The sequence below is a fragment of the Terrapene carolina genome, unplaced genomic scaffold (genome assembly GCF_002925995.2).
Source record: "Terrapene carolina triunguis isolate 2854851 unplaced genomic scaffold, T_m_triunguis-2.0 Scaffold605, whole genome shotgun sequence".
Lineage (NCBI taxonomy): Eukaryota > Metazoa > Chordata > Testudines > Emydidae > Terrapene > Terrapene triunguis.
In genome coordinates this window covers 148,733-176,178 of record NW_020664956.1, presented here as the reverse complement: position 1 = coordinate 176,178, position 27,446 = coordinate 148,733, and the positions used below count along the sequence as shown (strand labels likewise).

Genomic DNA, 27,446 nt, shown 5'->3' with positions numbered 1-27,446 from the left:
GACCGTCCGCCGAATTGCCGCCAAATACCTGGAACTGCCACCCCTGTCCGGAACAGCCGCCCCAAGCACCTGCTTGAGAAGCTGGTGCCTGGAGCCGGCCCTGCTACTGAAGTTGCAAAGACAAGGAAAGCTAAAAGGAGGAAATCAATTGCTATGTACTACTGCCCTTAAATCAAGATGGAAATGTTGAAATGAGATTTACAACTGTGAAACTAAAGGTAATCTGGCTTACTTGTTTGCTTTGATACTTAAAATACAAATTTTTATCCCCCCCCCAGTCTGCCAAAAAACAAAAACAACATCATCTAAGTTTCATGCTTAAAACTGCACTCCAGGTAAGACCTGGAGGGTGACAAACACAAGGAAGTGGATCAGAGATGCTTTACTTTTGTCCAAAACTTGGGAGAATGGATTTTACTAACCTGAAGATAGGTGAAACACACCCTTAGATTTCCTTCATTTGCCAACTCTTTCAAAAATGAGCAACATCCCCACTTCTCCCCACCAATTAAATTCAGGAGCACTAGTGCCAACCAACCACTTCACTCCTTTCTGTTAAATTTTGGAACTGGTCCTATTTGCAAGTATTGGGGGATGTGGGGTGGCCAGCTAGATCAGAGTCCAAAAGGAAATCAGAGCTCTTCTCTTTAATACTGATATATAAGAGACACCAATTTATCCAACAAATGCACAGCCTTGCAATTAATACCTTGATCTAGAGTCCACTTCAACTCAAAGTAGTTCTGTAAGTAACAATTATAGTTAAGTAGATTCCAGAAGAGTCCTTCCTCAGGCACATACAGAACTCTTTAGCTATTATTTATATAGTCTAGTATAAGTACACTAATTCAAATGTTTTCTAAAGAGTACCTGACTTTATGAGAGACCTTGATCAAGAATAATATGTGCTGTGACAATAAGTTAATGTTTGTCAAGTACTCAGATACAGCGCTAACCAGCATAGAAAACAAATATGAAAAAGCTATAAAAAGACCCCAAAAGCTAATTTTTTTGCAAAAGATTTGATCTTAATATCAGATCTTAAAAGCATTTTCCTATTAAGTTGTCAATTTATGAAATAAAGTATTTGGTTCACTTCAACGCATACTCCTGAAAGTACAGAAAAGGAACTCCTGAAAATTTTAATTGGAACTAAAAAGCAACAGAAGGTCCTGTGGCACCTTTAAGACTAACAGAAGTATTAGTCTTAAAGGTGCCACAGGACCCTCTTTTGCTTTTTACAGATTCAGACTAACACGCTACCCCTCTGATAACTGGAACTAAGGGAATGAGGTAGCAGGAGAGGTCCAGGCATTTCCCAAGAAATATATTTCTGGGCCCTAGTTCATAAAGCCTTCACGCAAGTGCGAAATAAATCATGGCTCTACAACCCATCAAAAAACGCACACTCAGTGATGCTTTACAAGAAATTCAAGCTATGATGAAAACTGAAATATGAAAACAAAAAAGACAAAATGTGACTTAAAAAATAGAAATAAAAGTTAAAAGAAGTTTAGAATAACGTGGCCCCCACAAATTGCAGTTTAAGACCTACAATTTATACTATTTACCACAAGTTGTTACAGAAAGAACAAATTCAGTGTGCCCAATTTGTATGTTTGCAAGATCAGCGAGACACCTTGAGTTGCTGTGTGAAATATCTGGGGACTGCATTCTTCTATGCACACTTACTGAACCTCAGACACAGGATTCTGGAAAATTCCACCTTTCAAATTGAATCATTTAGTATAAACTTCTCAGCCACTTGGTCACAAAACAGAAAAGGCAATATGCTCAAATACATTTGTTAGTCTCTAAGGTGCCACAAGTACTCCTCGTTCTTTTTACAAAAACTAGTACTTTATGCTGACACTTTATATGATTCATACATCAACAGGATAGAATACAGAATACTTCCGTATTAGCTTGTGCTTCTCACCAGCAGAAAACCCTTCCCCCACTGCCAATGCATACACCTCAGGGCTTTTATCTTGTCGTTGAGCTCTCTTTAAAACAACCACATTTGCCGTAATGGCAAAGAACCCCCAGAAAACTGAGCTCTGGAATTAAACTTCAATTCTTATTTGTTATCAACAGTATCAATATCCAAATCCAAAGGACGGCTGCGGTGGCTGACTGGGGAGAACGACCCCTTTACCCCACGGGGGAAGGGCACGCTCTCCGAGTGCGGAACAGGAAATACCAGCAAACGGCCCTCCACGAACCGAGGTCGCGGGGCCTGCAACTCCCCCCGCGCAAGGACCCCGCCCCGGCACGAGGCCTCCAGCCCCACCCCAAGGCCCTCCGGGGACACGGGGCCAACAGCCCCGCGAACACACAGCCCTAGCAGGGCGGCGATCTCAGGTCTCCCGCATCCCCACAGCGAGATGAGGCGCGGCCTGCCCGGCCCCGCAGGCCGGTACCTGTGCTGTCAGCCACGTTCCCCACAGAGGTCGCCATCAGGAGAGACGCCGGGGCAGCGGCTGGGCGGGCGAGCCTCGGGCTGAAGCTCTGGGGCTCCCCGGGCGCGGAGAGATCCAGTCAGGCGCGAACAAGCCACCGAGCAACAGCGTCTCCGAGCTCCCCCTTCACGCTAAGGCGGCGGCTCCAGAAATGGCGGCAGAGGCGGAGGAAGCTACACGGCCAGGGTATATGGCTCCTAACGGACCTATTTCTTTCCACAAAATAGTCCGAATAGGCAAAGGAAGTCTGGGTGGTATAGAATCCTAGCCGATACCAAATCCAATTGCGGCGGATGAATCTGTTTCTGGAAATAACTCGCCTCGTTTCGATGGACTCCCTCATTAGGGAGCCATAGAAGCCTATAAAATGTTTCCAGTCATCTCGTTATCCTTATCCTTCCGCGTGAGACCATTGCGACAAATGAGATCTCAGCGCGCATGCGTCAGGCGCTACCACCTTCTCTCACCAGCACATGGCGCCCGCGGCCAACTCCGGGTGCGTGCGTCAAGGAGAGACGCAGGGCCGTGGCGCGTGCATACTGGCGCCCAAGCCCCGCCCCCAGGGGCGGAGCTTAGAGAGCGGTCCGGGGAGGACCCGGGCCTGGTGGGTGCCCCGCGCTGGGAGCACGCGCCCGATCCCCGGACAGACCCTGCTGCAGGGCGCGGCGGGGGGAGCTGGACTCGTCTCGTAGCGTGGGCCCAGGGGAAAGGCCGACGGGAAGAGAAGAGCGCTGCACTCTAGGGCACGGGGAACAGGGCAGCTACTTTCCTGATCGCAGTTGTAAAAGTGAGATGATTTTGGTGTAAATTAATCTTTGGGAGAGGGGGGGCTGACAGCTCCTCCTCATAGTATGGATCGCTTATTTTCCGTCAAGTATGTGACTACCATCATCGCCCATATGTTCAGCCTCATTAATACCTCTCTCTCACACACCCACACCCCAGTTTCAGCTGAAAGCCTGTGATGCGTGTCACAAAATGTGCATTACAACCCTCTTACTGTTACAAATTTATTTCAAATACATTCACTACCAAACTGTAAATTAAATAACGAAGTAACTTACATTAAAACAAAATGTGTCAATATCAACTGAAAGATTGAGAATTTAAATACACAAGTCAGGAAATTCAACATTTATGATTCTGGTTGGATTTGTAGCTACTACTATTTGTAGTTATGTGCAAAAGAAGGGATTTTTCCAAGTGCGACAGAGGTATTTTGAAGGAACCCAATCGTTAAGTACTCACTTTATAGTAGCTAAACATATCAGATTTTAAATTTCACTTTGAACACAATCTATTCTTCTCCCTTCTGTCCCATACATGGAAGAGCACCAACATGCTTACCTGGCAAGGATGGTTATGAAATCACAAATGGACTGAGACCTGCTCTCACAAAAAGCTAAGGGACAGTGGAACAGAAACCATCCTATAATGAAGTAGCATATAAGGAATTTATCTGTATTTTGATTTTAAGGATTCATCCAATGAACTATACAACAGAGAGACATGGAGGCTCTATAGCACTTCCTAGATGGTTCTATGCTTTCTCTTCATTTGATTAAGACAGGAAAATGAATTCACTCCCAGATATTTTAAAGCACAAGGAAAGCCCGGAGAAATTCCCGTGCAACTCCTGGATGAAGACTTGGGTTAGCAGTTATGGAATTCCAGGACAAACTCTAACTTGAGCAAGGAGCTTCAAAAGCGTTCTTCCTGTGAATTAAGATGTTCAAGGCCATTAAGCAGTTCCCAAGAGACCTAGAAACCAGTTGCGGTAGAATTCCAGGGAATGCATTCATGGGCTGATGGGCCTGACTAATTTTTTTCTGAATATTTGGGGTACACTTCAGAAAATAAAAAAGGACCATGCCCTTCTCTTTAATAAAGGGAAAACAGCTGCTTTATATGTTAAAAAATGCTTTAGATGTTAAATTTACTCAGACTTTTGTAGAATATTTCTTCAATTGTTTATTTCTTATATAAATGTATAGGCTGGTTAACTGAGTCATATCAAAGGTCAATGTAAGGTATTTAAACAACAGCCTAATATTTGTAAGACATTTTCAGTGTATATCTGAAAAGAATGAAGGGAAGTAAAACAGATTATAAACCTGTAGCTGGCTTCAGTAACTAGAGCTCCTGGACTACTGTGCAGGTCACAGCAAGTTATCTTTGTCTAAATCTTGTCATTCACAATTCAGATAATTTAATAATAAATATACAACAGAATTCTACTAAAATTTAAGTTATACAAGAAAAATAAGATGCTTCAAATTAACAGTGCATAGTCCCTTGGTACAAAAGAGTATGAGGGAAATTCATTCATCTGAATCCAGACCACAGATTGCTACATCCCTCAGTAACTGAGGGTGTCTGGACAACTCATTCATCTGAGTCCAGGTCACTATCTCCTGCAATGGAGTGAAAATCCTCGCTATCTTCCTCATCCTCTGAAAGATGAACCTGACTTAACACACTTGGCCCACATCGCTGTTCTTCCTCCTCCTCCTCCTCCTCCTCTTCAGAGATCTCATACCCTCCAATGCTGCTAAAGCTGGTATCTCGTGTGTTGGACTTTGGATCTGGCTCCTCATAGCTGCCATAACTAAAAGAAAGAATGGAATCTCATTACACTGACATTTTCAGCTTATCTGTTTACATCCACATTTTCTACTTAACCTCTTACAGAAAAGAAAAAAGTCTGGAGATCTGCTCAAAAGTGCCAGGACTTGGGTAGCTGAGAGATTCCCTTACAGCCTGCATTCCTACCCCATTCCCTACATTTCTGTATTATTCTCAACTTTGATTACCTGATATTACTGTCCTCCATAACATGAGAGGTCTCTCCGCCATCTCCCTCATAGGACATCATACTCTCTTCATTCTCCATGCCCATTCGTGTGTTCTCTTGAAGGACATGAGGTTGTTTGGGTCTCATTGCACTGGGCTCCACATCTGAATCACTGCCACTTTCACTCAGCTGGATAGCTGTGCAACAAACAGAAGAGGCCTGCTTATTAATTTTGACAGAGCTTTTATACCTTGTGGATTGATTTGCATCTTTTTGTAGTCTGTTGAAAAAATACAATACTGGCTGATTTTCCAGAATAATTTTTCCTTTTACAAAATCCATCTATCTTCCACACAGTATCTTATCTGCCATTCTTGCACCGAAATAATTACCTCTTCTTACTCATCCATCCCACCATGTGGATCAGCCAACCTATCTGTGCAGCTTCAACAGTCCCCTTCTCTGGTCCTTCATAGCACGATCCAATGTTCCAGCTTTCCTATCCAAATATCATTTAAGCTTGCACCAGCTGCCCAGCCCACTCCACATGTCCCTCAGCATTACATCTAAGCCACAGGCCTCTCCTTTTCCAAGCTTCAGAGTTCCACTATCTGAATCATGTGTGAACACCCAACTCTCTCTCCTGCCCACACTTAGCATTCACTGCTACTCCACTTCATCTTAGCTTTCATCTAAATTCATCTGGTTCTCTCTTTCTGCTCTTGACATCTCCTTTGTAACTGCACCATAACAATCTGTACTTTGTAACCAATATACAAATATAGTGTCCTGTATACCTACAAAAGCTGTAGTGTATGCTACTATAATTGAAGGGCATGAAAATTGGCTGGGTTTGGGAACAATTGATTCCTGCTCAAGCCTGTGATTTAAAGAGCTAGGACTTACATGAAAAGGGATTATCGCCTTCTTCATCACTCCCTTCATCATCATCCTCTCCATCTGACATAAGCAAATCTTCATAAAGAACACTGGCCTGGGGCTGTTGTGCTGAGCCTTCTTCTTCATCAGCAAGGTCACCATCCCCATCTTCAACTTCCTAGGTCACACAGAATGGGAATGGCATAGATCAAAGGTCATATACGAGGCTGCTGCCATACCTGGCATATTGACAATATACTCAGTCATTTGTTTTTATATTGACAGTTTTATGACTTAAGATAAGTATCTGATTAGTCATTGCTGTGGATTCTGATGTCACTGAGTGTGCCAGACCCAGCAGACTTCCCCTGCACTATGGAGTCTTCTATCATGAGGATGCAAGTGGACTACAGATGGGATTTCTGTATATATACTCACTGGGGCTGGAGTCTTAGGTTTCCCATCCTCATCCTCATCAAACCCTTCAATATCTACGTCAGAGTCTTCCTCGCCCAGCCTACCTCGTCCCTGGCGCATCTGAATGAGGAACACAAATAGCAATACCATTGAGGAAGGTACCAGCGGTGACTGACACCACAATGAAAAATCCACCCATGGAACAGGGACTCTTCCTAAGTATTCCAAGACCACTTAGCATTGTCTGCTACCTGGCTTCTCTTGCTCTACTCCTCCTAAGGAGTCCAAGAGAAACTGAGGGTTTAAAGCCTGGGCTTCTCTGCTTTCCTAGCTACTCAGAGTGGGCCACTAGACCTTAAACTACAAGTTTTCCTAGGACATTTTCATAGGCAGTCAGCAGGCTCCAACAGACCTTTTGTCAGCCATATGGGCTGAGGAGGAAGTGCTGCACTCTTGGGGACAGAATCAACTCCCACATGTACTAGACACTGCCCACTAGGAAGCATGTTCAGAACAGCAGATACCAATGATATCAGACTATATTCTACAACTGAACTCTGATACTCAGTCTGCTGAGTGGGATGCCCCAAGATCCTCCCTACTCTCTCTCTCACAATATCTGCTGCCACCTCACTCTGCCCACTTCCTTTCCTTTCTTTCTGCTTAATGTCGTTGTCCTCCTTCATTTTCATACTCACGCTCCTATTAACACATCCCTGTATGCCATTCCCCCCAGTCCATCTTTGCCCCTGTATGAAAAAATAAAACCAAACAGGTGCCTGTCATCATCCTGACCACTTTGAATATATGTTTTCTCTCTTTTTTGTTGTTGGCTTTCAAGGCTTCTCTACACTACAGAACCTTGGCCAATATTATTAGGCCAGCACAACCCCCAGTGTAGATGCAGCGTAAGCCAGCAGAAGGAGTTCTGCCAGCATAGTTACACTACCTCCACAAACAATACAGAAGTATTCTTCCATCAGCATAGCTGCATCTACACCAGGGTTTTTACAGACATAGTTATGTCGGCCAAGGGATGTGATTATTTCACACTTCTAGATAACACAGCTATTCTGGCAAAATTTTGCAGTGTAGACCAGGCCTCAGGGAGCAGTACCTGTCACTTCCTATGTGTCTGTACAGCATCCAGCATGTTTTGGTGCTACCACAATAAAAAAAAAAATCTCCTGGACCTGCTGAATATTTTTTTTCTGTGCCCTAATCAAAACTAAAGAGGGACTTAACATCAGGCCTTTGTAGCATGAGTCACCATGTGTCCGTCCTGAGTAGTACAAGTGAGGGTCTCTGGCCCTAGACAGATTCTCTCTCAGCAGTAGATTTTCACCAGTCCTTATTCCCAGTTGCCTCTTTTCAGTTTTCCCTTCTTTGCTGTAGCAGCCAAGACGCAGGAAAGAAAGCAGCTCTCTCAAAGGCTGCTCTAGCAATTGACTGTTCCTCTGCCTGCACAAAGCCCCACATTTCACTAATCTTGTAGCCCTATTATAACTGTCTCCATGTATCATATGATTCCGGTGTAATACCAAAAATCCCATCAACTACCAGAGCAAAGAGAGCCTTTTAACTCACCAACTTCTCCCTTCAAGGAAAGGGATGGGGGGAAAAAAAAAAAAAAAATCAGTCGTCAGACTCTGCTCCCCATTCTTGAGATAGAGAGAACCTTTTTAACCGCACCTAGCTCCACCTCTGCCAGGAAAAGCCACAAATGTGTCTTTGTCTTCTGTGACCCACAAAGCTAATCACCTCCTTCCAATAAGTTACTTCTACTTCCTAGGTCTCTACCACTTGAAAAATGGGAGATTTCTGACCTGTGTCCCCCGCTTCTCTGGAGTAGTGGTGGGAGTGTCCATAGCAGACAAGTTGCTCTCATCTTGATAGACTGAAGCATCACGTGACATACTGAGAGAGGTGTTGGTATCATACAAATCTGGTGGCTAAAGTACATGAGAAACAGGAGACGTAACTTTCTCAGGAGCTGAACCAAGACTTTGGAACTCTATCACAAGAGATAAGAATGACCCCGGAGTTCACCGTTTTCAGAACTAAATACAGAATACATTTGTTTGACCTGGCTCTCATTATTAAACACCTTATAATTAAACTAAGCAATTTACTCCTAAGGAAAAGTGAGAAAAATATTTTGACTTAAAAAACATGCATACTACATGAATGGGCACAGTATAAAAACAGGACAAAAAATATTTAGTATCATGTTAAGGTATGGTTAAAAAAAAACACCCCTACAACTTTTTGGCTATTCTTATGTGAACCATCTAATCATCAAATTGGAAAGAATTCAGAGAACAGAAATGAAAGGAAAGAGAGGTTACTTACCTGTACAGTAACTTGACTTATTCTAGCTGTTTGGTCCCTATGGGTGCACCTCTGTAGGATGTATGCATGCCCATGCACTCTCTATTGGAGATAGTAAATAGTGTCTGCGACTGTACAGAACAGCGCTTTGTGCTCCCATGTAAGAGCATACAGGCAGACTCCCAAGCAGTATCTCAATATGAAGGCAGGTACTGAGGAGGCAAATCCAAGACACTTTGGAGGACTGTGTCAGGCTCTGGACTCAGGTATGACAATGTAATATTTGGTGAAAGTGTGAACTGAGGATGAGCTTGCAGCCCTGTAGATTTCTGGTATCAGGCCATCCTTAAGGAAGGCTAAACAAGTAGACTGAGCTTGAGCTTAGGGAAGAAGTGAGGTTTTTACATCCGAAGAAGTGAGGTTTTTACTCACGAAAGCTCATGCCCAAATAAATCTGTTAGTCTTTAAGGTGCCACCAGACTCCTTGTTGTTTTTGTAGATACAGACTAACACGGCTACCCCCTGATACTTGAGCTTGAGCTGTCACTCTATGAGGAGGGATGTATCCCAGCTACTTCATAACATGTCAAGATACAACCAAAAATCCACTTTGAAAGTCTGAGTGGAAATTGGCTGACACTTCCCCCTTTTGGCAAAGGATACAAAGAATCAGGGAGAGGCCCTAAAGGTCTCTGTCCTGTAAAGGTCAAAGACTAGGGTCAGAAGAGTAGCTTCCTCTCTCAAGGCATGAGGATTTAAAATACTGGCAAACAAATCCCTTGATTGATATGAAATTCTGACAAGACTTTAGCAAGGACATGGGCGCAATGTGACCCTGTCACAGCAGAAAGGTATGATGGGTCTGCAATTATTCTCCTAAGTTCTCCCTTTCTTTTGGCTGAGGTTATGGCTATCAGAAAGGAGTGTTAAGGGAGAGAGAACAGGTATTGGTTCAAACAGGGGTTTTCTTAAAGCGTTGAGAATCAGATTAAGGTTCTAGGGAAGCAGGGTTCTGGACAGAGGGAAATCAATTATGTAAGCCCTTAACGACTCGGACCATGGATGGAGGGAAAAGACTGAAACCCCTTCTATAGGTGAATGGAAGGCTGTGATAGCAGCCAGATTACTCTGGCTGAGCTCATTGACAGACTTTGTGCCATTAAGTCCATTAGTAATCCAGAATCCTTGGGACTGGAGCTTCTGAGGTTTGCAAAGAGCGGGGAGAGCACCAGGAACTGAAATGTTTCCACTTCTGCAGATAAGTTTTGTGAGTTGTAGATTTTCTGCTTGTCAAAAGGACTGACTGAACATTGGCCGAACAATTTAACTCTATGCCCGAGAATCACTGAGGAGCTAAGCCATCAGTTTCAGAGATGAAAAGTTGGGATGGATCAGGTTGGGATGGATCCCTGAGTGGAAGGCAGAGGCGCATAACCACAGGGAGATGAAGTAAATCCGAATACCATACTTGTCTCAACCAGGAGGTTGCTATCAGCCCTCGCTCCTTCAAGGTAGCACACCGGAACCTCCATATTCACTACTGTGATATGATTTTGATATGTTTTGTACAATGCATGTCCTATGAGGTATCATTTAAAAAGTCTTGATCTGTTGAGCCTTATTATCCTGTTGAATTATGTGTGTTACCATTGTATCTGAAGTTATGAAGTTTTGTTATGTGTGTGTTACTGAAATATACTGTGAGGTTGGGAGATGCCCACAGCCAGCCTTTCAGTGTCAACAAAGGAGCACCTTGTAAGACAGATTGACACCAGAACCAGCCACACATATGGTGATGGCCAATCAAGAAGAATCCACTCACCCAGAAATTCCTTAGAGAGGGCACGTACACAATGGGGGCTACCTGACCCCCACGTCACAGCAAGGATCTTTCTAGCATCTGAAGAGAAAGTATAAATAAGGGCTGATGACATCATCATTTGGCCTCTCTCCTCCCCCATCTCAACACATGGAAAATCATCTGGAAGACAAAAACTTTGAACTAGGGAGATTGGTCCCTGGCTGAGAAGGAAATACAGCCTATGTATTAAGAACTGTAAGCATCCTATAACACAGGGGTGGGCAAACTTTTTGGCCCGAGGGCCACATCGGGGTTGCGCAACTGTATGGAGGGCCGGGTAGGGAAAGCTGTGCCTCCCCAAACAGCCTGGCCCCCGCCCCCTATCCGCCCCCTCCCACTTCCCACCCTCTGACTGCCCCCCTCAGAATCCCCACCCCCCCCCCCGCTCCTTGTCCCCTGACTGCCCCCTCCCGGGACCACCGCCCCCTATCCAACCCCCCTGCTCCCTGTCCCCTGACTGCCCCGACCCCTATCCATCCCCCCACCCCCTGACAGCCCCCCCAGGATTCCCACCCCCTTATCCAACCACCCTCTGCTCCTCATCCCCTGACCACCCCCTCCCGGGACCCTCCGCCCCTAATTGCCCCCCGGGATCCCATCCCCTTATCCAGCCCCCCCACTCCCTGTCCCCTGACTGCCCTCCCGACCCCTATCCACATCCCTGCCCCCTGACAGGCCCCCCGGGGACTCCCACTCCCAACCCTCTGTTCCCCATCCCCTGACCGCCCCCCCCAGAACCTCTGCCCCATCCAACCGCCCCCTCCTCCCTGACTGCCCCCTAGGACTCCCTGCTCCCTTACCCAACCCCTCCACTCCCCGCCCCCTTACCAGCAGCAGGAGCTCGCAGCCGCGACACCCGGCCAGAGCCAGCTGCGCTCCCCACGCTGCCCAGCTGGAGCGGCAGGCCAGAGTGCGGCCTGTGCAGCAGCATGGCTGGGGGGGGGGGGGGGGGGGCACGGGGGCGGGGCCAGGGACTAGGCTCCCCAGCCGGAGCTCAGGGGCCGGCCAGGACGGTCCCGCGGGCCGTAATTTGCCCACATCTGCTATAACATCTAGTAGGTTGAGAACAGCTGTTTGATTCAAATCTTGCTTAGTTTGTTAAAGTTAGAATTAAACTGTGATTTTATTTCCTTATGTAACCAAACTGATATTTTTGCCTTCTACTTATGATCACTTAAAATCTATTTTTTTGTATGAATCTGTTTTATATTTTATCTAAAACAGAGAATCTCAGCTCAGGTTAACAAGGGCTGTTGAACATCCACCACCCTTTGCTGGAGTGGCAAACTAATTAATGAACTTGCACTATCCAAGGGAGTCTTGAGCACTATAAGACAGTATATTTCTGGGGTGATTTGCTGGTGCCTCTCTTTGTATAATTCGAGTGGCTTAAAGAGCCTTCATACAATTTAGCTGGGTGTGGGGTCTCCACATGGTGATTATCATAGCACCTGGAGGGGTTTGCTGCTTGTCACTGGCATACCATTGTGAGAGACAGCCCCGGCTGAAGAGTTAAGGGGGCACAGCAATCCCACAGTGTCAGGTTGTACCCCTGGGATCCCGTCACAGTGTACAGCAAGATGCGGGGCCAAGGTACTAGCAGGACATCTCCCAAAGAGCTATGGCTGTATCGTCTGTTGAATCAGAAAAGGCAACATTTTGCACTGGGTGGGACTGCAAAGAGGTCCACCTTCAGGAGACCCCAGAATTGGCAGATGCTGTGGAAGATGGAGCTGTTGAGCTCCCACATAGGGTCCTGATAGAAATTCTTGCTCAGGGAGTTTGCAACTGTGTTCTGAAGGCCCAATTGGTAAGCTTCAGAGATTTCTATGTGATGGGAGATGCACAGTTCCACAGTCTTAGCAATTCTGTGTATAAGGACAGGGTTCTTGCTCACCCTTGTTTGTTTGTGTAGTACATAGCTACCCTGTTGTCTAACATTACCCTTACAGAGTGTGCTGTAAAGGAATTGCTGTCAAACACAGCAGATTGTCCTTAGCTCCAGGATACTGATGTGGAGTGATCTCTTGGAGCCATTTGCCCTGTTGTGCTGTGGCACTTTGTAGATGTGCCCCGCAGCCCAGGAGAGACACATCTGGTGTGAGGATTTTCAAAAGGTGGCAGACATGAGAATGTGGTTCCCACACAGACCTTCAGTGGGTCCTTTCACCACCTGAGAGAGGAGTCTACTACTTGCGGGGGCACTGTGATTCATTTAGAAAGACCATCTGTTTGGGGTGTACATAGTCCTTAGTCAAGCCTGATGACATCTGAGATGCAGTCTCGCACACAGCATAACAAACATGGATGGAGACAAGTGGCGTAGGAGTTGTAGGCAGGCCCTTCCTATTGTTTGGAGACTGTGTTGTAGAGTAGAGATCAGGCAGGACATAGTGGAAAATCTTCCCTTGAGCAGGTACACCCTGGCAGTTAGGGAGTCTAGTGTGGCTCCAGTGAAGTCTATCCACTGGACTGGTGTTAACGGAATTCTTTAGATTGATATGAAGGCCCAGGGACTGAAACAGGGCAAGGATCTTGGTGGTTGCTGATTGGGTCTCTTGGGCATAGTGGCCCCTGAGAAGCCAGTTGTCCCGATATAGAAAGACTGTGATGCCCCACTGACACAAGTGGGCCACTACTGCTGAGAGGACCTTTGTAAAGACACTTGAAGCCATGGAGAGTCCAATGGAGAGGATACGGTATTGATAATGTTCTGAGCCTATAACAAAGCACAGAAAGCACTTGTGGGAGGGATGAATAGCCACATGAAAGTAGGCATCTTAGAGGTTGAGGGTGACAAACCAGTCTGGGATTATAGTAGCTAGGGTTACCATCTTGAAGCATTGTGATAGGACATAGGTGTTTCCTGAGGTCTAAAATTGGCCTCCAGTCACTGCCTTTTTTGGGAACCAGGAAATACTTGGAATAGAACCCTCTTCCATCAAATTCAGGGGGAACTGGCTCAACTGTCCCCAGATAAAGGAGGGATTGGACTTCCTCTTTTTTGGAGAACCTCTCGAGAGGGGGTCCTGAAGAGGGATGGTGGGGAGAGGAGGAATTAGACTGGAAATGAATGGAATATCCCATCGCAACCAACTCCAGGATCCACTTGTCTGAGATGCCGGGCAAGTAGGAAATGGGACAGGCAGTCTCCAAAAGGGAGATAAGATGGCAGAATCGTGCAGCAGAGGATCTTCAGGGCCCTCAAACCAGGTCATCAAAATGGTCTCTTTAGAGGCAAATACAGGTTGTGCTGTTGCAGAGCATTGTGGTCCTGTTTTCTGGACCTCCCTCTGGGCGAGCTCTGTAGATCTAGTATAGATCTGTTGCGGGTGGTACTGGAATGGTTAGGAGTGGTGTGCTAAGGCTTCTTAAAACATCTCTGTTGCAGCCATCAACCACAACGGTGACCTTGAGTGTTTAAGGGAGTAGAGTGAGGCATTCATGTCCCCACTACAGAGCTTGGGCCCTTCAAAGTGGAGGTCCTCCACAATATTTTGCTCCTCCCTCGGGAGGCTGGAAGCTTGGAGCCAAGACACTTGGTACGTAACTAGTGTGATGGCTAAGGACCGCGAAGCCACATCAGCAGCATCAAGAGAGGCTTTCAGGGAAGCTTTGGTGACTGACTCTCTGAAATGAGGTAGGCAACCTATGGCACGTGTGCCGAAGGTGGCACACGACCTGTTTTTCAGTGGCACTCACACTGCCCGGGTCCTGGCCACCGGTCCAGGGGGCTCTGCATTTTAATTTAATTTTAAATGAAGCTTCTTAAACATTTTAAAAACTTTATTTACTATACATACAACAATAGTTTAGTTATATATTATAGACTTATAGAAAGAGACCTTCTAAAAACATTAAACTGTATGACTGGCACGCGAAACCTTAAATTAGAGTGAATACATGAAGACTCGGCACACCACTTCTGAAAGGTTGCCGACCCCTGGTCTATAATATACATCTAAAGAACAACTGTAGAATTCTGTGCCACAAAATAGTGAGGCCAAGAACTTTGCAGTACTCAGAAGGGATTAGAAATGTACATAATAAATCTACATAATGTTACCCCAATATCTGGGGTCTTGCAGACTGTTTAATTTGGGAGGAAAAATTGATGATAGTTATTTCTTTGAGGCAATCTTGTTTATTTACTCAGAACATCCACAACGTCCTGTTTCCCAAAATAAAGAATCAAGCAAAAGGAGGCACTCTCTTTGCTCACAGTTCTCAGCTTCTAGCCAGCACTCTGCCCAAAAAGCTCTCTTGGCTTTTTCTCAGAGCCATTTTACCAGTGGTTTTCTTGCTGTCTCTGTGGCTTTTTCTGGTCCTGTCTGCCTGCCTTTTGGCTGCTTCTCACTGTTACAGACACCCACCCCCATCCAGCTAGTTTTTGCAATCTACCCCTAGCCAAACCCCTCCATCCACATAGCTCTGCTTCTGACTGGCCTTGCATGTGTCCTTTGTTTAGGGTAGTGACACATATTGTCTCATATTCATATGCCTTACTCCATAAAGGAGCGTAGTGGCTCTTATATTTTCTCTGAATAAAGGGAGGCTAGCACATCCTCCAACATAACTATAATGTCCATGGTTTTATTAGTTAGGTTCAGGGCCGGTGCAAGGAAGTTTCACGCCCTAGGCGAAACTTCCACCTTGCGCTCCCCACCCCCGCCAGCCCTGCGGCAGCTCCCCGCCCCTCCCCCTCCGCCCTGAGGCACCTCCCCCCCCTCCGGGGAGCCGTGTGGCAGCTCCCCACCCCAGCTCACCTCTGCTCCACCTCCTCCCCGAGCACGCCGCCCCCGCTCTAATTCTCCTCCCCTCCCAGGCTTGCGGCGCCAAACAGCTGATTGGTGCTGCAAGCCTGGGAGGCAGGAGAAGTGGAGCAGCGACCGCGCGCTCGGGGAGGGGGCGTAGGAACGCTGTAAAAAAAATTGGGGGCACCACTTTTTGGCGCCCCCAAATCTTGGTGCCTTAGGAAACCGCCTAGTTTGCCTAAATGGTAGCACCGGCCCTGGTTAGGTTAAAACTTTATGAGATATAAACCCTCATGTTTCAGTACCATATGTCTGAGTTAGGAAGAAACTTTCCCTACAGTGAGGTGTTCCACGACTTCTCTGCCAGAGGGTTTCTTGCACCTTCCTCTAAAGCATCTGGTACTGGAGACTCTTGGAGGCAAGATAATGGACTAGCTATACCTTGGGCTGATTTGGTGTGGCCATTCCTATTTTCCTAACCATGTCCCTTCATCCACTAATTTTAGAATTAATCAGAAATGCAATCCAGTTTTACAAGATAATTATTTTAAGTATGTAAACATCAAGGACGGAGAACAGCTGTTCAGAGTAGATTGGGGATCTATGAGTAATACCCAAGGAAGATATTCCAAGTCTCAAACGATGGGAAACCTGAAAAGCAGTAATGCTGAAAAAGACCAAGATGGGAGCCAATCAGATCTAGGGAACAGCAAATGAGACGTTTGTTTGGAAAGTGATACAGCTGCAAAAAAGGACTAATGCAGTTTTAGATTGCATACACAAAGGCATCACGTGTCAGAGCTAGAAAGGAATAGTGCTCTCTATATAGCTCTGGTGCAACTACACCTGGAATAACATGGGAGTTTTATTAAGAAGTCAAATTGGAATGAATCCCACAAAGAACATGTCTAGAAGGCTGAAGGGATTGGTTTATGCACATTCAAAGAGTTTAATAGGTAATGCTTAGCTAAGCAGCAACTTAATATGAGGATGCAACAGCAAAGATATTTGAAGGGAGGACATCGCTGAGGTACATGGGATTATAACTAAGAGCAATATGATTAATGAAATTTAAGCTAAATATGAGGGAAGCTTGCTGACAGATGTACTTGGCTGTGGAACAGTCTTCTCAATGACAGGGCTTCTAACACACAGAACTTTTACAACTATATTGGACGAGCACTAGTATGTATGCACCATAAGGAATAATCCTGCACGTGCTCTGGGAAATGGACTGGATGATCTAATACTTATTAGGTATATATGATTTATTATTCAGTCCACCTTCCGGGAGCCAATACAGAACTCATCCTTAACTAAAACCAAAATGTTCCAGGAGACAGGAACAGACAGCAGGAGGCCCCTCTGGACCAAACACCTAGTGACAGATATAGGAACTGAAAAGAGGTGCAAAACCTCACTTCATCAGACTCACCTGAGGTGTGTAGGGTCCAGGGGTCATAGGGTCAAGACTTTCCAAATCTGCCTCCTCCAGTGCTGCTTCCTTAGCAGTAGAGATGTCTCTCTCAAGCTGAGTCAAATGCTCATCATACTAAGAAAAAAAAAGTTTGTCAAGGTTGCAGAGAAATAGAAGTTAACTATACAAATACATTGCAACAGACTAGACCACATACCTCAGCCAGCGTCTGGCAACAGATGTTCACGATTTCCTGAGCAGTTTTTGTGTACTGACTATCCGGCCCTGCAATGAGAACCACATCTTCTTATGTTGTCTGAGCTCTCCTCAATGCTGGCACTTTGAACAAGCACTTTATGATTTTTTAACAAAGCCCATGAAATAAGTAAACCCCCACAACCTGTCTTCTGATTTTTCTGTGACCAGAAACAACCTACAGCAGGGCTGGGATTCATGCGGAGTTATGACAGCTCTCTTCAGCTGCTACCTTGAAAACTGAGATTTTGGCGAACATTAAAAAAAACTGTCTAGCTGTTATGGTTGCAAAGAAAACCTCAAAATGTGAGCCAAAATAACTGATGCAGAGATGTCTACATGGATCTGTGGAGAGCCTTCAAGAAAAACTCTGAGAAGTGCAAGTCACCCCATTAATCTCAGTGAGATTAAACTCAGATGCCCATTAATTACAATCGAAAAGACAACATTAACTATTTCATGCCGCATGTAAGAAAGGAAAGAGAGGGAAGTCTCATTTTGGTGCCACAAGTGAGTAGATACCACATCTCTTCTCCCCCCCCCCCCCCCCCCCGCAACGAAGAGCCAGATTCAAAGGAGACGAGCATATCCCCAGGCATATTCAAGTCCCACTGAGGGGAAACCACGCTCAAGAAGTGCAGCAGAGCTGAGAAAGAACACTGTCATATTTTGAACTAAATCTGCTGTGAGCAGCTCTCTTGCAGAATGTATTTTGTGGGCAGAATTTGGAAGAGCGCCACTACTCCTGCCCCACATTTTTACTCCTTTCGTACAAAGGCGATAAGAGAATCAAATGGAAAAGATCTGCTACGTCACAGTCTACCACTGCAGTATGTCTTCAAGTGCTTTGTCCAGTCCAATTTTAAGATATCAACTGATGGAGCTGCTACCACTAACTTTCCTTAGAAAGCTATTCCATGGCACAATACTTCTCAGAAACTTAAGAGATATTGGATGCAGGAATTTAAAGGAATACTGTCAACACAAAGTGTGTCAATTTAAAACAAAAAGTTACTACTATTTTCAGATCATTCACTTGCCTGAGTTTGTGATTTTTTTTTGTGATCAAACATTTTAAAGTGTTTGGTCTCGCTCATATGAAAGCCCCACAGAAACCATGGAAGCTAACAGGGGAACAGTGAGAAGGACATGCACAAAGTCCAGCCAAATGTTTAAAGAAAAGAGAAAATAGTCCTTTACCCTCTCCCCCCCCCATCCCCAATCTTAGATGTTACTTTCACACTAACAGGTAAAACATTATCCATTAGCAGTGAGATTTTTAAGTTGACAATGTCCTTTTAAGAAGTTATACAGGGTGGCCTTGCAGAAGGTAGAATATACATGTTTTAGAATAAGGACACTGAGGAAAGCTGATATGGAAGAAACAGGCAAGTCACAGCAGAGGGAGAGAAGACATGAGGACTGGAGGAGTACTGAAAACCCAGAGAGCCATAGGGAGAATCAGTGAGAGAATGGAAAAAGGAGAATATCTGAGGTAAAAGGGAAGTGGAAGAGGGTTAATACAAGAGGACAAATGGGGAGATTGGACTGTTTGAACATACTGCAAATGTGTCTTCTCATAGCAGCGAATACTTTGGTCTAAAGAATGACTGTTAGTGTAATCATCCCTGAACATGCCACAGCAGCAGCTGAAAGTCGTTGTTTCAGCAGACTGCTCCCCCATATAACTGTAACTCGGGTTAATGGGTTTAACAAAAAAGGGAGCCAAATTTGTTGCTGGGTAGATGAGAGATGGTGAAGACTGCTTGAGAAACAGTGGATTCTGTGAATAGAGTCTGAGATAGTATTATACCCAGCATTGCTTCTGTCAATGATGATGTTTTCATTAGAGTGAGGCAACCTTGGCTGAAGGGACAACTGCTTTCTTAATTCCATCTACCTTCCTCTTAGAACTCCTTTTTCAAAGGACGTTGGTATCTTTTTGCACAGAACAAGCCAGTATTATTGAACACATTGCCTTGCTGTTCATTGCAATATGCTCTTTACTCTGGGAGAATTCTGCACCACTGCGCAATGCAGAATTGCAGAAATTAAAGTGCGCGCAGAATTTCCTTTCCCGCACAGAAACGGGCTGCAGTGCTGCTAGCCACTGCTAATGGCGACTGGACCCCGCAGAGCCCAGCTTGAACACAGAAGACACTGCTGGGGGGAGCAGGAGGGAGCTAGAGGGTTCCTGGCAGCTGCAATTCCCAGCATGCCCTGAGGGAAGGAGAGGGTGGTGCACAGGAAACTCTGTGCAACCCTGGGACTGAGCATAAGGCTGTTTCTCAATCTGGATCCCTGGGCTTGGGGGAGGGGGGTGTGGGCAAGGGGGCTCCCCACACCTGGGCTCTAGCAGGGGAGGGGGTGCAGGTATCTGGGCTGGGGGGGGCACTGCTGGGCTCTGGGAGGGAGGGGTTCTGAGTGTCTGGCCCCCAAGCTGGGCTCTGGGGAAGGTAGGAAGGGAGCAGAGAAACAGGAACTGGGTAGTCATAGGGGTTTTTTTAACTCTATTCCTGGAGGAATTTGTGTGTGTCTCTGTATTGTTACAGACATACTTGCTGACAGGTATTTTGAAATAAATTACCAACATAATTGAAACTGGCATGATGTAGTGTTATTTTGATAAATAAAATCTGCAGAATTTTAGAATGTGTGCAGAATTTTTAATTTTTTTGGTGCAGAACGCACCCAGGAGTAGCTCTTGGTCAAACTAAGGTTAGCACAAACTTCAGGAGAGGATTTCATGTTGTGGTGAACATACGCTGTGCATTTTATTTCAATAACTGGAAGTATTTCTTCAGAATATGCTGCAAACCAGTGCTTATCCTCTACAGTCCTTTTACCAAACGCTAAGGCTACAGCTATATGGATATTCATTCTGAGTGTGTTCCATGGTGCACCAGCTCTCAGGGAGATGCAATCAGTGACATAGCTTGCTTCCCTGAGATTCACAGAGAATTGAAGACACCTTCCTTGGCCTTTTGTGTTGTTGATGTTAATGCATGGGCAACAGCTTTGTCTGGTACAATGAAATTTCTGTAGTGAAAGTTACATTTTGCAGCATACAAGTGCATAGTCTGTGTCACAGTCTACACTCTGAAAACTGTGAATACGGTGAACATCCATATGTCTTCTAAGTAGGTGTTAGTAATGCAGTGTCCTCGGTAGGTGTAGAGCTCCAGTAGTCTTTGCCCATTGTAATTAATTTTTCCCTCTCCATGCTGGCCAATGCACAGGAGCCACATCTCATGATCTGAGAAGATTTTAGCTTTGAAGTCTCCCAGGAGATAGTGTTGCTACCCAATAGTAGCTTACAGATGATGCTATCAAGTTGCTGACAGAACAAGTCCTTCTCTTTAGAAACAACGGAAAGCATTGGGGCATACGTACTGATAATGTTGGCAAAGCCACCTATGGTAGATATTCTTAGTGATGTGATACATTCTAATGTTGCAATGAGTTTTTGACTGAAAAACCTATCCTGTGTCCACAGTTGTCTCATTCACTTTTTCCATGCCAGAAAAAGGTGTATTGCATCTCACGTAGCGAGTCTGTGTCAGCTACTCTGATTTCAGAGAGAGAGCAGCTACAATGATGTCAAGCTGCTCTGTCAATGAGGGTGGACTTTCTAGGATCACTGACCTCCTCTTGATCATCTGACGTATCAATGCATATTGTCCTCACACTTCAACAAGCAAGTTTGAAGAGGGCAACCAATGGACTCAAACAAGTGTGTATGCCTAGCCAGAAAACAAACAAAGAGGTAGAGATTTGCCTTAGGACCAAAGCCCTCCTCTCAGCAGTACTGACTAGGCTCAAATGCTTGGAGACTAAGACGTTCTGAAGCCAGCAGAGCTGCAGGAGATGCTGGAGGGCAGAGCTTAGTTGCAGTGTCAACCGCCTGATGTTTTCTCTGGAGCAGATTTTCTTTGGTTTTCTCCTCTAGCCTTTGTTCAGTCAAGAACTAGCTGCAAGGCAGCAGTGCCAGGCTGAGTTACCACTTTGGGGATATTATTTTTTATTCCAATGGGTAGCTGACCTACACCCACACCACTCCAAGCATAATTCCCATGATAGCTGTAATGAGCAGGCCAGGAGCGGTTACGCAATTGTGCAAGCAGCGTCTCATTCAGAAACAAGAGTGTCTCTGGCTGGACTGAACCCCTGAGGAGCAGACTGAGGCAGCAATCAGGTTTAGGTGCAGTGTGGCTGGAATCAGGTTGACAGGAGCAGAGTGTGGGACGGGGGATTTAATGGCCTGTCAATCATGAATCAATCACATGTCCCACATTCTAGCAGTGCAGTCTGCTGCTCTAGCCATAGCTAAGGTTGCAAACTCTCCCAGAATCAGGCTCTATCTCCCGGAAGCTACTGAAGCCAAACAGAGATTTTCGGCCGCTAAAAGTCCAGCAGAACAGTGGGGCTAAGGCAGGCTCCCTGCCTGCCCTGGCTCTGTCCCGGAAACGGCCGACACGACCCTGCGACCCCTGGGGGGAAGGGGAGGCAGAGGGTCTCACACGCTGCCCCCGCCCCGTGCAACGACTCCGTAGCTCCCATAGGGCGGAGATGTGCCGGCCGCTTCCGGGAGCGGTGTGGGGCCAAGGCAGGCAGGCAGCCTACCTTAGCCCTGCTGCGCTGCTGACTGGGAGTCGCCCAAGGGAAGCGCCACCCGGCCAGAGTCTGTACCCCTCACCTTACCACACCCCAACCCCTTGCCCCAGCCCTGAGCCCCCTCCCACACCCAAACTCCCTCCCAGAACCTGCACCCCAATCCTCTTCCCCAGTCCAGAGCCCCCTCCTGTACCCAAACTCTCTCCCAGATCCTGCACCCCCTCCTGCATCCCAACCCTCTGCCCCAGCCCGGAAGCCCCTCCTGTACCCAAACTCCCTCCCAGAGCCTGCACCCCTCACTCCCTCCTGCATCCCAATCCCCTGCCCTAGCCAAGAGCCTGCACCCCAAACCTCCTCCAGCACCCTAACCCCTTGCCCCAGCCCAGTGAAAGTGAGGTGGGAAGAGCGAGTGACGGAGGGAGGGGGGGATGGAGTGAGCAAGGCAGGGACTCGGAGAAGGGGCAGGGCAGGGGGCGGGACAAGGGTGTTTGGGTTTGTGTGATTAGACAATTGGCAACCCTAGCCATAGCTAGTGTGCTACAGAATCACTAGACGCTGCCCCACACCCTCCTGTGACCCAGTGACTCTGCCACAATGAAGCCAGCAGATCATGATTGAGTCATCTTTGGCCAATCCCTCCAGCTAAGGTATGCAAAGACCAGTGATAAGGCATGGATAATTGCCCACCCCCTGCTGTACAGAGTGTACCCCATGTGGCCGTACGGATCAGGAGATGACCACAGTCACAATCTAGGTCCAGTGTACTGGAGGGGAGGAGGGAAGGAGAGAGGAGCAGAGGAAGAACTGCCTCTAGCACCCAAAGGCTCATGGCCCAACCATACCCCCGATAGCGGAGCTGCTGAAAGAAGGAGCTTGCTCTACCTACTGAAGCAGCAGACTGGGGATGTGACCTAGTTCTAGGTCTTACAAAGGTGAAGTAGTCTAAGGCCAAAACAGAGTTTCAGCTGCTTCTGTGGCCTGTATGGGCATGGTTAAACCAGCAGTCAATCTCCAGACCATAGGATTTTACTGTGCATGAGAAGTTCCTGTTGTAAGGCCAGTGATGGGAATCAGCAACTTCCACCTTTTCATGTTCTCTGTATGTATAAATATCTTCTTACTATATGTTCCATTCTATGCATCTGATGAAGTGGGCTGTAGCCCATGAAAGCTTATGCTCAAATAAATTTGTTAGTCCCTAAGATGCCACAAGTACTCCTGTTCTTTTTACTAAACAAGTCTGTGAGCCAACTGACTTGTGCACTGAAGAACACAGCTGCAGTAAAGGGGCTTGAGTTGGAGTTGCAAATGGATTATGGTAGGTGGAATGTTAGAAGAAAGAAAGGAAGGGTTTGGAGGAAATAAGTCAGGATGCTTGTCAGTGAGGGAGACAGTGTGTTCTGATCACTCAAAGGAGTCCAGGATGGAGGTGCTGATCCTTCTGTAAAGAGAAGGAGGAGGAGGAGGAGGAAAGGGTGGGGATTCATTGCAGGGTTTTGTAAATTTGGCTCTTTTTTAAACCAACCTTGCCAGATTGCATTGTACATGCTCGGTCATAAACATTCCAACCCCTCTAACACCAATCTCAGGTGGTTATAAAGAGTACAGTTCGTTTGACATGAAGTGACCTTTAGGTTTACAGAATTACAACTGAATTCTTTTAAATTTAAACAAAAGAATTAGACTTCTGAAATTTAACCATAATCCCATGGCATGCAGATAGATTATTAGGTGCTAATTAACATAACTAGGTTTGGGGCACTGTCTGTTTTAAAGTAGTGCAAGGGTTTAGGAGTGGTCAGATATGGTTTCAGGACAGTGTAACGATCGGGGCTAATATTGGAATTACTTACCATTGTACTTAATGCTGTTGGCAAGGATCAGTTTAACATCATCCAGGAAGGTCTCCCTGTTCTGATACTTGTGTTTGGAGATATTCTGGAAGAGATTACTCAGCGATAAGAGCATAAGAACGGCCATACTGGGTCAGACCAAAGGTCCATCTAACCCAATATCCTGTCTTCCGACAGTGGCCAATGCCAGGCACCCCAGAGGGAATGAACAGAACAGGTAATCATCAAGTGATCCATCCCCTGTTGCCCATTCCCAGGCTAGGGACACTCCCGAGCATGGTTTTGCATTCCTGCCCATTCTGGCTAATTGCCATTGACGGACCTATCCTCCATGAACTTATCTAGTTCTTTTATGAACCCTGTTATAGTTTTGGCCTTCACAAAATCCTTTGGCAAAGAGTTCACAGATTGACTGAGTTGTGTGAAGAAATACATGAGTAACAGAGTTAAACACTTTCTTAAATGGCTGCATACCTTGCGGATGGTCTCTAGGTCCATTGGATTGATGATCACTTTGTAATAATCTGGAACAAACTTTTTATTAACTGGATGATGAAATGGCCAAGACTGCAGAAAATAAAAACAGACAGACAGACATAATTGGGAACAATTCCTTGTAGAAATGATTACTGGATCTTGAGGCCAAGAGAGAGAGTGTTTCACAAAATAATCTTAAAGAGCAGTTAGCAGAAACTTAGATACAGATTCTATATGGACCGGAAATGTTTATCACAGTGATTCCTGCATCCAACTGTATAGCCTCAGCAAGAGTCAAAGATAAACATAGGACTAAAAGAGCAAGAACCTGTACTATACAAAGCACCTCTTTATCCAGTGGGCTTTACTATTTAGTATCATTGTTACTTTCCAAGCATTAGCTAGAATCACTATCAAGAACATTAATTCCTTGAAAAGTCAATGCAGGAAAAACATCTACATTCTGTATCCACAGGAAACTATCAGCAGGAGCCAAACATCTAAAGCCTGAGATTTCTGTGGAGGAAAAGGAAAATTCAAAACCCTGACTCCAGCCAACTTTTCCTTCCTGAAGCCTAATAAAAAAGCATCCACTGGGAAGAGTCTGTCAAAGTTTTGGAGGGACAGACACCAGGGCAACTTATTCATAGACACACAGCAAATCAGAGGCGCACTAGGCAGGGCAATCTCTTAACACTACCCCATCCCCTACATGTCACATTATAAATAAGGCTACGATTTATCATGGAGGTCACACAGCAGTCACAGATTCCATGACTTTACCGGACCTCCGTGACTTCTAGGGCTTCAGGAGGAGGTGGCGGCAGGACTGTGCACCCCTGCCCTGCAACTAACTAGGGCTAGCTGGAACCAGGACCTACAGCCCCAGCCCCTGCAGCTTCCGCTGGAGGCTACAGCCAGGGCCCTGGGCCCCAGCCCCGCAGCATCCCGGGATTGGCGGGGGCCGCACACCCCAGCCCCACAGTGTCCCAGGCTTGGCGGGAGCCATGCGCCCCAGTCCTGTGGCTTTCGCTGGGGGCTGTAGCTGGGGCCACACGCCTCCCTTGTGGCTTCCCAGGGCCGTGTATGCCCCCACCCCGCCCCCCTGCGGGTGGAGCTTGACAGAGGCTGCAGTCGGGGCCGCGCACCCCTGTCCCGCAGCTGTGGCTAGCTCTGGGGCTGGGCCTGCATGTCCCCTGTGGCTGTGCCCCCCGCTGCGGCTGCTGGAGCAGGGGCTGTGGCCCTTGTCATGGCAGGGGGCTCGACCTGTCAGTTGTCCCCCCCATGGGACTCCATTTTTTTGTGTATTACCCGTGACCTGTTTGTGACTTTTACTAAAATAACCAAGATAAAAATCTTAGCCTTAACTATAAATCACTAAGGCCTGGTCTACACATAAAGTTGTACCAATTTAACTGAAGGAATGATTTTATACTGATTTTGTTAAACTGGTGCAACTTTGTGTGTGGACTCATATCACTTTAAAACTGGCTTATATATGTTTAACTTGCACCTGTAAATTTACCAATGCAAGATAAACTAATATAAGCCAGATTTACAATATAAGAGAGCCCTCACAAAATTAAATTGGTTTAGTTAAACCAGTGCAACATTTGCATCCAGACATGCCCTCATCAGCGTCTTATGTGAGGCATTTGTGGAGTCCAGGGGCCTGACAGAGAATTTTCTTGCTCTCCCTGGTTAAGCTTAAGGCTGCAAGAACAGTGCTGAAAAAATGCCAGAGAGCTGGCATGATGCAATGTGCTGTGCAGTGCACTGAGAACCAGGTAAACTGGACTGCATTTGTAAATGACTTCTCTGTCTCAGTTACCCCTTCTGTAAATGAAGATAATAATGCTGATTTTTTAATAAAAAAAAAAATAAAAAAATTCCAGAGTCCTCCATTAGAAACTTTACTTACAGATTTACTGCACACACTTTAGCATAAGGACTTGTCTAAACAAAGTTAGTTCACAGCAAGCAGGGGTATACGTTTAACCCACACTGGCCTGCCAGGCACTAAGTGCCCATGCAGACTCTGCTGCCATGCACTAAAAGTTCACTAGAGCGCTTCAATCTACCTGCTATGAATGGGAGTAGATTAGGAGCGCAGTAAGGAATTTTTAGTGCACTGCACTCTAACGTCCAACATACAGAGACATCGTTCCTCCGGGGAGGAATGCGGCTTAGGGAAAAATACAAGCAAATACACCATGTAGTTCAAATGAAACAGAGTCCACCTTGGATAAAAAAATTCAGGTGTGGCCGGAGCATAACCTGATCCCTGGAGAATTGCGTGTAAGCAGACCCAGAAATCAGGACTTGCAACTCACACACCCTCCTGGCAGAGGTAATGGCTATCAAGAATCCAGTTTTCTGAAACAGGATGGGCAGTGGACAGGAAGAAAGGGGCTCGAATGGAAGCCCCATTAGAGCTGCTAAAGCCATGTTCAGGTCCCACAAGCGGACCGGCTCTTGGACCAGAGAATGCAGGAGGAGAAGTCCTTTCAGAAATTTTTTCACCATGTCGTTGGAGAAACCCGATTTCCCTTGGATGGGTGGATGAAACCCCGATATTGCTGCCAAGTGCACCTTCAGAGAACAAACTGCTAAGCCTCATTCCTGAAGGTGTAGCAGGTACTCCAAGATGTCCTGGATGGAAATCTCCACCGGATGGGTCCCACAGGCCAAGGACCACACAGAAAACTTCTTCCACTTCGCCAAGTAGGCCATTTTAGTGGACGGCTTCTTACTGTTAAGTAGGACCTAATGGACAGCCTTCGAGCAACGCTCTTCCTCCTCGTTCACCCATGCAGCAGCCATGCCATAAGGTGCAGGGAACTGATTGCCGGATGCAGGGTGTGGCTGCGGTCCTGTGTGAGGAGGTCAGGAAGTGGCATGGGGGGGCTGAATTGACAAAGCAAGGAGGTATGAGGGGTGTGCAAACCCAGGGAGTGGAAGGTGGCTCGGGAGTCCTTGAGCCCATGGAGCCTAGAGTCAGTTAGCTCATAAAACAGCCCCAAACCCTCAAATGGCAGGTCCTGTACCATGGTCTGCATCTCCTGGGACAGCCCAGAAGCCTTCAACCAGGAGCTGAGCTGCATGGCCACCACCAACGTGACCACCCTGGCCGCCGAGTCTGTTGCGTCCCAGGCCATCTGGAGGGCTCACCACCGCGGTGAACTCTTGGGCACGTTCCTTTGGGAGGGCCCCCAGGAACTTATTAAGCGAGTCCTGGTGGTTAGAGACCCTAAACCGTAAGCTGGTCATCGAATAAACTTTTCTTTCGAATAAGTAGTCTCTTGGCCTCCTTATTTTTGGGCGTTCCGCTG

General features: G+C 46.3%; 2 protein-coding genes across 4 annotated transcripts in view; both read right to left on the bottom strand.

The window, feature by feature from the left end:
- OGT (O-linked N-acetylglucosamine (GlcNAc) transferase) overlaps positions 1–2,646 on the bottom strand; it is a 60,154-nt gene extending 57,508 nt beyond the window's left edge. For both annotated transcript variants that reach the window (XM_024199232.2, XM_024199233.2), the window contains exon 1: positions 2,424–2,646. In XM_024199232.2, coding sequence (XP_024055000.1) covers positions 2,424–2,460 — 37 coding nt within the window. In that variant the 5' untranslated portion in view covers positions 2,461–2,646. The remainder of the gene's footprint in view (positions 1–2,423) is intronic.
- Positions 2,647–3,492: 846 nt separating this feature from the next.
- The window catches only part of TAF1 (TATA-box binding protein associated factor 1), a 102,863-nt gene continuing 78,909 nt past the window's right edge, over positions 3,493–27,446 (bottom strand). The window contains exons 32-40 of one of the 2 annotated variants that reach the window (XM_024199230.1): positions 24,112–24,204; positions 23,638–23,722; positions 17,133–17,200; positions 16,934–17,050; positions 8,379–8,504; positions 6,574–6,672; positions 6,163–6,313; positions 5,276–5,453; positions 3,493–5,070 (exon numbers count right to left, since the gene is read on the bottom strand). In XM_024199230.1, coding sequence (XP_024054998.1) covers positions 4,848–5,070; positions 5,276–5,453; positions 6,163–6,313; positions 6,574–6,672; positions 8,379–8,504; positions 16,934–17,050; positions 17,133–17,200; positions 23,638–23,722; positions 24,112–24,204 — 1,140 coding nt within the window. In that variant the 3' untranslated portion in view covers positions 3,493–4,847. The remainder of the gene's footprint in view (positions 5,071–5,275; positions 5,454–6,162; positions 6,314–6,573; positions 6,673–8,378; positions 8,505–16,933; positions 17,051–17,132; positions 17,201–23,637; positions 23,723–24,111; positions 24,205–27,446) is intronic. The other variant, XM_024199231.1, reaches the window with a different exon arrangement.